The 12,074-nt window shown below is 38.5% G+C and overlaps 1 protein-coding gene across 6 annotated transcripts in view; it reads right to left on the reverse strand.

Annotated features, from left to right (window-relative positions):
- Nucleotides 1–3,812: 3,812 nt before the first annotated feature.
- Nucleotides 3,813–12,074, reverse strand: part of LOC101546627 (melanoma antigen preferentially expressed in tumors-like) — a 71,128-nt gene continuing 62,866 nt past the window's right edge. For 3 of the 6 annotated variants that reach the window (XM_055121956.1, XM_055121960.1, XM_055121959.1), the window contains 3 exons: nucleotides 6,866–7,165; nucleotides 5,832–6,431; nucleotides 3,813–5,079 (listed from right to left, as the gene is read on the reverse strand). In XM_055121956.1, coding sequence (XP_054977931.1) covers nucleotides 4,569–5,079; nucleotides 5,832–6,431; nucleotides 6,866–7,165 — 1,411 coding nt within the window. In that variant the 3' untranslated portion in view covers nucleotides 3,813–4,568. Of the gene's footprint in view, nucleotides 5,080–5,831; nucleotides 6,432–6,865; nucleotides 7,169–12,074 lie in introns of all 6 variants that reach the window. The other 3 variants (XM_055121955.1, XM_055121957.1, XM_055121958.1) reach the window with 1 other exon arrangement.

A 12,074-nucleotide genomic window follows, 5' to 3' on the forward strand; every position in this document is an offset into this window, starting at 1 on the left:
TCATATCAAGTCTAAGTCTGTTTTTCCTGGACCAGTGGCTCTGGGAAATAAAGTTGCTGATATCTTGATGGTGCCAATTTTTACGTTGGCTGAAAAAGAGCCCCAGGACTTACACACAGATGTCCGCTGCCTTCATGTTCACCATAATATCCCAGTATGAGAGGCCAGGCATACTGTCTGTGCTTGCTCTATCTGTGCTCCCTTATACTGCATGTGCCCCCCCTCCGCCCCCCGCAATGTGACTACAGCTAATACCTGAGATCTACAGACCAATTAGTTATGGCAAATGGATATTACACATGTCACATTCTTTCCACAAAATCTTTTCTCCTTGTAGCTATAGATAATCATTCCCACTTCCTATGGGTCGTTCCCATGTCTTCAAAGAGACCCGGAACATTTTGCTCCGTTCTAGTACAATTTTTTCTGTAACAGCCATTCTCTCTACTATTAAAATGGACAGTGGTCCAGCATATACTAGTAAAGCTTTTCAATCATTCTGTAATGAATGGCAAATTAAACGCATTACTGTAGTCCCATATAACCCACAGGGACAAGGAATAATTGAGCGTGCCCATAGAACTCTCAAAACAGTTATTAGAAACAAAAAAAGGAGGTATGCCTCTGTTTGACTCCTTGTCCTTGGCATTATTTTCTTTAAACTTTTAAAATTTATCTCAAGGAGAGCCCTATACAACAGCTAAAATGCATTGTCAGATAGGTGCACATTCTCAGGAAACTATTAATACTCCTATTTGGATTAAAATTGACAAAGAATGGGGAGCAGGGAAACTCCTCATTCAAGAAAAAAAAGCTATGCTTTTGTTTCAACAGATGATAGCCCCACTTAGAAATTTTGGGTCTAATTATGTCTCATGAGGAGTCAAATTCTTCTGCCTGATTTGGCCCTCAGACCCTCAGAGACTCCACAACACTACAAATTCCAGCCCTGAGCCATAGTCAAACTGATTTCAGCTGGAAGTCACAAGGAAATCAAAGGAGAAGCCAGCGTCAGAGAACCTGCAGCTAAAAGCCTCTATATCCTTTAATATATCATGAGGTCACATTAAGAACTTTCCTTACACCTCTATTTTACAGGTTGTGCAAATTCCAGGACCCTGCATTTGGACTAACAATTCCTTCCTTCTACCCCCTCCATGGAATTCACAGACGCATCACTTCCCAAACATGGAAGGAACACATTTTATTAGGAACACCTTTTTATTTCTCTTTTGGATCCCCGTTTGTACTGGAGCTCCACCTCAGTCTCTCTCTCTCTCTCTCTCTCTCTCTCTCTCTCTCTCTCTCTCTCTCTCTCTCTCTCTCTCTCTCTCTTTCTCTCTCTCTGCTCCCGGTCATGGATTTGTACCAAAACCTGATGCTCAAAGTCTCTGATAACTTACAAGAGTTTTTCCTCACACATAAGCTAGGTCACACATGTATGGCTGCCAATAAACCTCGTCAGAGAATGTCTGTGTATCTCTACTGAAGGACTTGTGACACTTGCTCCAGTGCTCCCTGAAATTCATCAAATTCCTAATAGTTGCTCCCCTGGGACTCATTGCTGTGACCACTACCGCTGCTATTGCAGGAACAGGTTTTTAAACCTCACTAACAATGCACAATTTTGTCAAAACTTGACAAAATGACTCTTATCACGTCTGGACAGTGCAGGCCACATTCAACCATGACATTGAGCAACTATTGAACAACATTATTATAAGCACTGTTCTGGTTAAGGAACAAGTTGAAATTTCAATTTTTGCATTTTGCAAACAGTAAAGTGGGAGATACTGGATAACATTGTTTTTTTTCCTTTTCCCCTTGCCTCAGGTAACTTAGGTTTATTGAGTTACACCCATCACAGTGCCCCTGAGGCATTCCCATTTCTCTGTGTTTGTCTCTAACCTCTCCTTTGTGGTCAGCTTCCCCTATCTGCTAATCACCTATATCCTCAAATCAGACCCTGTGACTTGTAAGGTCAGGTCCTTCTAAGGACTCTGGATTTTGTATATACAAGTTTATCCTTTGCATAGTTTACTTTATTTAGAACAATGTCCTTTTTGTATAGACACAGGAAGACAGATAATGCTATGCTTTTGTAACTTGGGAGTTAATTGACTCCAAGTAATATTTACTCCTGGGCATCTGTCATATTTATTCGACTTAAACCTCAGTTGCCCTTAGTTTCTAGCACCCCAAAAGGAGGGTCCCGATGAAGGGATTGGATGGATGCAGGGCAAGCTCTGAGCTACCCTGACATGAAAGAGGGACAGCCAAGCACCATAAAATGTATAAGTTAAGATCTTGGTCATGAACAAACTTTGTCGTGACCCAAAAAAAGTAACTGTATACCTACGCTGTTGGCGTTTGGTAGGACTAATCTGGCCTGAGGCCTATAGTCTGGGATATATAGTGAGATGCCCCCTGGGAAGTAACCCTGTAAGCTTAATATATTTCTTATTGTGTCCATACAAAATGACTAGAAATATGATTAAGACATAAATGTAAGATGACCATTTAAATGGATCTGGACTAAGGAAAGGGGAACGCAATACACCACTAGAAGGTGTTCCATCCTTGAACGAATCTCCTTGCATGATGAGTTTTTGTCTTAGAAGAATTTTCCCCTGAGAGAAGGGCTTGACATCTGTTGATTGTACAACCACACCTATGTGTAATTGCCATCCCCAACCCTTGATGATTTCTCTATAGCTAATGCAGTGAGACTATTTTGGCAGGCAGAGTGAGACTAGGATGGAGATTGGAATAAACCATTGCTGATCACTAACCAACTTGGCCACCGTTTCCTCCTATGTTGGCCCATCACCATTGGCCATCCAGGGTAGGGAAGTGGATCCTGGACACTTAACACATGCAAGTAGCTTGCACCCACACATATTAAATGCACAACTGAGAATCTCTGCAACAACACTGAGAAATACTGCATGGGGATTTCTCCTCTCCCTCCTCTTCTCCCTTGTCCTTTTCGTCTTTTACTCCTTCCTTTTTTGTTAGAAAATGTCCTTTATTTTCTTTGATTTTCCTTGTTTACTTTTTGGGTCACACCCAGCGATACACAGGGGTCACTCCTGGCTCTGCACTCAGGAATTACCCCGGCCATGCTCAGGGGACCATGTGGGATGCTGGGAATTGAACCCGGGTTGGCCGCGTGCAAGACAAACGCCCTGCCCGCTCTGCTATTGCTCCAGCCCCTCCTTCATTTTTTTCTTCTTGGGATCACAGAACTATTACAGTGAGTAGAGTACTTGTCCTGCATTTGAACGGCACTCCATATGGTCCCCCAAGCATCACAAGCAGTGATCCCTGAGTGCAGAGTCAGAAGTCATGAGCAACACCAATGTGACTCCAAACCAAAACTAAACAAATTATCAGGAAAGCAAAGAAAATAAAAGGCATGGTTAATGTTCACACAAAACAGAAAAGGTTTCTGCCTTCAGGGATCATTATGTTCCACTGTTATGTAGTTCAATAGATATATAATATAAAGCACTGTCGTCCCACTGTTCATCAATTTTCTCGAGTGGGCAACAGTAACGTCTCCATTGTGACACTTATTGTTACTGTTTTTGGCACATCGAACATGTCATGGGTAGCTTGCCAGGCTCTGCTGTGCAGGCGGGATACTCTTGGTAGTTTGCCAGGCTCTCCAAGAGGGACAGAAGTATAAAAACTGGGTCAACCGCATGCAAGGGAAACACCCTACCCGCTCTGCTATTGGTCCAGTCCTCCATATAATATAAAACGGAATTTAAAAGTAAACCCCCCCCTTAATAAAAACAAAAGGTTAATGTAATTTCTAAATTAGTTTATTTAATGCCAAACAAAGAATATATATACATAAATAACTTAAACTTCGAAGTGATATGGTAATTTCACATGTCAGTAAGATCTTGAAATGCAGTGCATTATTTCAAAATATTAACAACATTAATACATTAATTTCGCATTTTCATAACAAAATCATTCAAGTGCACAGTGATAATTCAAAGAGAAAACAATATTCACAAGTTATATATAATTTTAACATTTTTCTAAGTCTGAAATACAACAAGTTGTTACAAAATGGAAATATTAAGAACAAAACATTAACATATAAATTCACTGTGCATTCTTTAGTCTTAGGTATGTCAAACTGAGTTCGGTTCCCAGTACCCTATTTGGTCCCCCCGAGCTCTCCAGGAGTGAGCCCTGAGCCAAGAGCCAGGAGGAAGTCCAAAGTACATCAGATGTGGCTCCAAAGCAAACAAAACCAAGTCCAAAAAAACCTCTCTGAGGTATTAACATGGAAGCCATGAGCTGAGGGCTGAATAGCAAAAGAGGGCCAACAAGAATTGAGTAGAGTAAGATTCTTAAACAGTAGAATAGTATGTATCTCTACAATTTTGGGCATCAGGAAAACCAATGTGTATTTTAACATGCTGGTCCTGGGGATACAGGGTTTGTTAAGCCGCATACAAATATGAGCCACTGATGGAACATGCCAGCAACAATGTGTTAATGGCTCCACATCAATGTTGAAGCAATTACTTGTACTGTGAAAGTAACTAAGGAAGGCTGGTCCACCTCATGTCTTCACGATGTGCCAACTCTAGTAACAACTTCAGTTGGTTGTGCAATGAAGCAACTTTCTCTTGGTCTAAATTGCCATTTACATCCCCTTGCTCATAGCAATCCAAAGGAACAGGATAAATCACATACCTCAGCTCCTTTAAGCCCGTCAAGTGTCGCACAACACTTACTAGTGCAGACATTGTAATTGAATTGCAAGCAAAGCTAAAGACACGAAGGTGTGAGCAGCTGCTCAGGGCTGGAAGGATAGCAGTGAGAGAAGAATCAGTTATTTGGCAGTTGTTTATCTCTAGATACTGAATGGTGCCTGAGACCCGCTCCAGCAGAGTCTGGAAGGGCTCAGAACCTTCCCAGAATATCTGATTATTACTCAGATTTAGTAGCTTTAAGTGGCTGGACTGAGTGCTCTGGGATAAGATACTGAGGTCTTTGTTAGATAGGTCACAGACAGTCAGACTCAGTATATCCAACTGAGGTCGCAGGACACTGTAGAGAAAAAAAAAAGATTATTTCAATGAATGAAAAACTGAACCGGAGCAGTGAACCCTGATTATAGCTACCTTATATTTTAAGGTAATTTGTACTTAATTTTCTATATAACTTTATCAACAAGTTTAGGATTTACACTTTAAAGACTTATGATCCTGGGCCAGCTACTTTACCAGCAAAAAACTCAAGCTCAAGCTCTTAGCTTTTAAAAGTGTAAAATATTAATTATTATAAACAGTTATGGGAAAGTTTACATTGAATGTAATCAATGGTGTATCATGTTCACAAATTTGTTAAATATAGGTCTGAGAGAGTAGCCATCTGAGGTTTCCCTTTCATTAGCCTCCAGAGAGCAAGGTCTCCATTCAGGCGTAAGATTTTAAAAGAAACTACAGGAGCAAAATAATCTGACAGTGTTATCTACTGTGGCCAGTCAGTGGAGATGTGCATCAGAGCATAATAAATTTCTCCATTTAAATACCTCTCTCCTCTCTTTCCTCTCTTTCTCTCGATGTAAACTCCAAGGAAACTTTTCCTACAAAGTTGTCATAATTTCTGTAAATGTTTAACTGTCTCACCAAACAAATAAACAAACAGTTTCCTATTCTAACTTTGTTAATTTCCTCAACATAAGGTGCCTCTCTGCTCTAACAAGTTTCAATTTCTCAGCGATTTCCAAGCTGAAGGTGAAAGGAAAATATAATCTTGTGAATATTTAAGCAAGGGTGCTTTGCTGATTTCGCCTTTACCTGAGTATTTTTTTTAGTTGATCAGTGAGGCAGAAGAAAGACAAGTTCAGTTCCTCAAGGTTGTTCAGATTCCCAAGACAAGAGAGAAAAGTTTTGAAGATTTTCCCCTTACAAGATCTACATTCAACATCAATCAGGGTGAGGCTTTCCAGGTGGCTCAGCTGAGATAAGAGCATGTTGATATCCCTCAAGTGAGCCTTCTGCAACTCCAGGCGATCAATGCATACCAAATCCATAATTTGCAGACTATTTTTATACACATCTATGTCATCAATTTGCAAACTTCTGCAGCAAAGGTGCAATGACCCAGAGCTTTGTTCAATCTTATTCTTGAGAAAAGAAAGAAATTGTGTTTCTACCAATGTATAATTGAAATTAAGATCCATTAACAATTCCATAGTTTTCAAGGCTGGCAAAGGCGTAGACTCTGAGCTATCCATTCCAAGGCACATAACATTATGCTCTCCATCTTTTGCTTTAAGCATAGAGTGCTGAGAATAAACACATGACAGAAAACAAAAAGAGTGTTTGGCCCTATATGAGCATATTATCTCACAGTCAGGATCATGCCTTAAATCCAGGATTCTTAGTTTGGAGCCCCTGTAGAGGAAAAGGAGACAGAACATGTGAGAAATAGCAGGATTAATTATAACTCAGCAAAACCCAGGATGTGAAATTAGATCAGAAACTTTTATCCCTGTTTTTTTAACTCCACATGTCATTCACATACAAGTTCTTTCCATACAAATTTAGCATCTTTCATTCTTTCCATAGGTTTTCTTTGCTTCTGGATCTCTCCAGTGTCCATGCCCAAGTCATAATTTCATGTATTCATATTCAGGAAGTAAATCCACCCATAGTATCCTCACTCTGTAATTGGTCCTGTAAAACTTTGAGGTACTTATGATAATTCCACACACAGATCCTAAATATTCAATGAGGGTAACTTTAAGGTCTGTCTCTGGTATTCCCCTGCCCCAGGAACCAGAAAAATGTCCTGATGACCCAACATATCTTTGTTATATTAGTCTTACCCTGAGGAAGAATTCTGGGCAGGGACGAACTGCAGGCCATCGACCATGGCTTCCAAGATATCATAGGATGATTCAGGTATATTCAGTGTTCCAACATGCAGACAATGATAGGGCCAACATCTCACCAATGCTTTTAGTACATTCTTTTGTCTGTTCCCCAAAGCAGAAGTAAATAATGGAATGAAGATGTCTATTGGGAGTTCTTCCATGGCGTGGATAGTTGCAGGCTCATTTCTCAGCAGATTATTAATGGAAATTTCCAGCAGTGTGCCTACGATCTTTGACTCCATCTTCATGAACCTACTTCAGGGTAATAAAAATTTAAAACTCCTTAAAAGACGTCTAAATGATTATAAAATTATTTAGGAATTAAATACACATTGAAACTATGTTGGGAATTCAGTTGGCCACCTCAGAATACCAGATACTTAAAATGAAAATAAATGTATTTATCTTTGTACAAACACATACATACAAAAGTATAAATACAAAATGAAATAAATGTAGATGTATATTCTGTGTAAGATGAAATGCCATTGGAAATTAACTATTAGTGAACAGAAAACAGTGTTGACCACCTATCTCCCTTTTTTACAATATTTTGCCCACAGCAATACAAATCAATAATAAGGAAACTGATTATTGGTAGGACAAAAGTCAAACCTCATCATTATCTTCAAAAATTGAATGATAAAAATTCAAAATAACTGTGAGTTAAAAAGATTAAAACCATAAAATTCCAGCATCAAATCTGTCACAATCTCACTACTAAGGCTTTGTTGTGAGTAAATACGGATAAAGGAAAGCTACAAGAGATAGAGGAAGGAAAAGAGTGACAGACTTATAGTTAACATAAAACTAGATCTGCAAAGACTAAACACATAGAGCATCAGAAAATACCAAAAAGAGACCCTGAAAAATAGCACAAGTATTACATGAAAGGAATTTAAAAATACGAGCATTTATAGAGAGCTAGGGATGGTGAAAAGAGGGAATATGTGTCACTCATACATTCTGAGGTAACATAAAGCAAAGAAGGAAGTCCAAATATCCTCTGACACCTGGATAATGATGGGTAAAAGAAACTGAAGGAAGAAAACTCAGATCCTGGAAGGAAGGCATCAAAAAGCAACAAAATTCGAGTAGTCTTGCCTCTCTCCATCACCCTAAATAACAAAAAAAATTCAAGGACTGGAATTTTGCTATACTGACAGAAAATTACTTCATTAAACTAGAGATTGCTTGAAATAAGCCAGTATCATAAAACAAACAGCAGAGATTCTGCAAAAAAAGGGAAAATTATTAAACAAAATTTCACATGTTAAACAATTGTGAAGTAGAATGAGATTGCATGTTAACACTCTGAAGAGAAATAAACATACATAAGTAAGAAAAACTCTTACATAAATATGGAACAAATCCCCCTCACAATAATCTCAATATCAATGGACTAAATACACCGATCAAGAGGAAGAGAGTGGAAGGATGGATAATAAAATTGAGCCCAACACTCTGCTGCTTGAAACACTTCTGAAGATTCAAAGCAAACACAGACTCAAAGTCAAAGACTGGAAAACAATTCTCCAAGCAAACAAGCTCCTCAAAAAAGCTGGGGTGACTATACTAGTATTGGACCACATATACTTCAGGCTGAAGAAGATTATAAGAAACCGTGGAGGTCATTTGTTGTTTTTTTTTTTTGCTTTTTGGGTCACACCCGGCAATGCACAGGGATCATTCCTGGCTCATGCACTCAGGAATTACCCCTGGCGGTGCTCAGGGGACCATATGGGATGCTGGGATTCGAACCCGGGTCGGCCGCGTGCAAGGCAAACGCCCTACCCGCTGTGCTATCACTCCAGCCCCCGTGGAGGTCATTTGTTAACTATCAAGATATCTTTATATCAGGAAGAACTCACACTCCTAAATGTATATGCACTTAATGAGGGACCAGCAAGATACGTAAAAGAACTAGGAATAGACTTAAGGAAAGACACTGATAGCAAAACAATAGTAGTTGAAGATTTCAACACCAATTTTTCCTTCTTGATAGATCAACCAGATAAATGCTCAGAATGGAAATATTTACTTGAGGGAAGAAATGTAAAATAAGGTGGTAGTAGACATATGTAGGAGTTTCCATTCCCCAAAAGCTGGATACACATTCTTCTACAATGCACATGGGACATTCTCCTAGAAAGACCACATACTGAACCACAAGACATACCTCCATAAAATTAAGTGGATAGAAATTGTATCAACCAGCTTTTTCAGGCCATGATGCACTGAAAATATAAGTGAATCACATACAGAAACAGAGAATCAAATCAAAGCCCCGGAAATTAAACAGCTTGCTACTTAACAAGTGGGTTAGAGAGGAAATCACAGAGGAAACTGAAAGATTCCTGGAACCAAGTGAGAATGAGGACACGAGCTACTAGAACTTGTGGGATACAACAAAATCAGTGTTAAGAGGAAAGTTTATGGCTCTGCAAGTATTCATCAGGAAGGAACAATAGGCCCCGCATAAATAACCTCATATCTTAACTTCACAGCTTATGATCTTTGGAAACAACCAACGATTGGAGCCCAAAACAGGCAGCATGAAAGAAATAATAAAATTTAGAGCAGGGCTGGAGCAATAGTACGGCAGGTAGGGCGTTTGCCTTGCACACGGCCGACCCGGCTTAAATTCCCAGCATCACATATGGTCCCCAAGTACCACCAGGAGTGATTCCTGAGTGCAAAGCCACAGGTAACTCCTGTACATCACGGAGTGTGACCCAAAAAGCAAAAAAAAAAAATAGAGCAGAAATCAAGAAGCAGGAATCCCAGAAAACAATCCAAAAGATCAATAAAACCAAGAACTGTTTTTTAAGAAAATAAACAAGAACAATAAACCACTAGCAAGACTCACAAAGAAACAGAGAGAGAGAGAGAACTCAAATAAACCAAATCAGAAATACAAAAGGGGACATCACAACAGAAACTACAGAAATCCACAGAATCATCAGAGATTACTTTAAGAAAGTTTATGCAGCAAAACAAGGGAACCTGGAAAAAATGGATAAATTCCTAGATTTCTCTAACCTCCCAAGGCTGAACCAAGAAGATTTGGACACAGAAACAAACCTATCACCATTGAGGAAATTGAAATTGTAATTAAGTCTTCCCAAAACCAAAATCCCAGGCCCAAAAATTCACTAGTGAATTCTTTCAAACCTTTAAAGAGGAACTAGTGCCAATTCTTTACAGGAAATTAAATAAACAGAAACACTCCCTTCTATGAGGCAAATACCACCCCGATACCCAAAGCAAACAGAGACAACACAAAAAAGAAAATTACAAACCTATATAACTTTATAAACACAGATGCAGAGATCCTCAACAAAATACTAGCAAATAGAATCCAATGATTCATTAAAAAGATCATATGCAATGGCCAAGTAGAATTCATCCCAGGTATGAAAGGATGGTTTAACATTTGCAAGTCAATCAATATAATACACCCTATCAATAAAAGAAAAGACAAAAACCATATGATAATATCAATAGATGTATAGAAAGCATTTGACAAGATCCAGCACCCATTCAGGATAAAAACTCTTAACAAAATGGGAATTGTAGTAACTTTCCTCAATATTGTCATAACAATCTACCACAAACCCAAACAAAGCTTTAATCTAAATGGGGAAAAACTAAAGGCTTTCCACCTAAGATCAGGCATGAGACAAGGTTGTCCTTTATCACCACTCCTATTCAATGTATTATTGGACATACTTTCCACAGCACTTAGGCAAGAAAAAGATATCAAGTGTATCCAGATAGGAAAGGAAGAAGTCTCGCTCTCACTATTTGCAGATGATGTGATACTATACTTAGAAAATACTAAAGAATATATTAAAAGTTTTTGTAAAAGTTGATTTGTTTAGTAAAGTATCAGTTTACAAAATCATACCCATAAGTCTATGGTTTTTCTCCATGCAAATAATGAAAGAGAAGTGATATTAGAAGAACAATCCTATTCACAATCATGCCAGAGAAAGTCAAGTACCTCAGAATCAGCTTAACTAGAGAGGTGAAGGAATGATACAAAGAAAACTACAAAACACTACGTCAAGAAAAAAGAGGAAGTAAAGAAATGGAAACACATCCCCTGCTAATGGAATGAGAGAATTAACATTGTCAAAATGGCATTACTCCCTAAAGCACTATACAGATTCAATGCAGTATCTATAAAGATATGAATGACATTTTTCAAAGAAATAGATCAAGCAGCCCCTGAAATTTATATGGAACAATAAACACCACGAATAGCTAAAGAAACCCTTGGTAAAAAGAAGATGGAGGATATCATCCTCCAACTTCAAACTCTACTAAAAAGGGGTAGTAATCAAAACAGCATGGTATTTGAATAAAGACAGACCGCAGATCAATGGAATAGAGTTGATATCTGGATATCGATCTTCACATACATGATCACCTAATCTCTGATAAAGGAACAAGAGATGTGTAATGGGGAAATGAAAGTCTTTTCAACAAGTGGTGCTAGGAAAAATGGACAGCTACATGCAAAAAAACAAACAAAAAATGAATTCAGACCTCTAACACCAGGCACAGAAGTCAAATCAAAATGAACTAAAGACCTCAATATCAGACCTGAATCCTTAAGATATATGGAGTAAAATATGGGCAGAATCCTACATGATATTGCAGTAAAGGAATCTTTTCAAGGATGAAACACCACTGACCAAGCAAGTGGAAGAAAAGATAAACAATTGGGACAACATTAAACTAAGAAGCTTCTGCACCTCAAAAGAAATGGTGACCAAGATACAAAGACAGTGCACAAATAGGGAAAATTACTTACCCAATCATCTGATAAGGGATTAATATCAAAGATATAGAAGGCACTGGTAGAACTTTACAAAAAAATAGTTCAACCCCATTAAAAGATAAGAAGAACATAAACTTCCTCAAAGAAATATAAATGGCCAAAAGACATATGAATAAAATGCATTACATCACTAATCATCAGCGAGAAGGAACTCAAAACATCAATGGGATATCATCTCACATCACAGAGACTGGCATACATCATAACGAACCAGAATATACCGCGGTGCTGGCAGGGATGCCGGAAGAAAGGGACTATTTTTAATTGTTGGAGGGAATGCCAACTGATCCAGCCTTTTTGGAAAACAATATG

The sequence above is a fragment of the Sorex araneus genome, chromosome X (assembly GCF_027595985.1).
Source record: "Sorex araneus isolate mSorAra2 chromosome X, mSorAra2.pri, whole genome shotgun sequence".
Classification (NCBI taxonomy): Eukaryota; Metazoa; Chordata; class Mammalia; order Eulipotyphla; family Soricidae; genus Sorex; species Sorex araneus.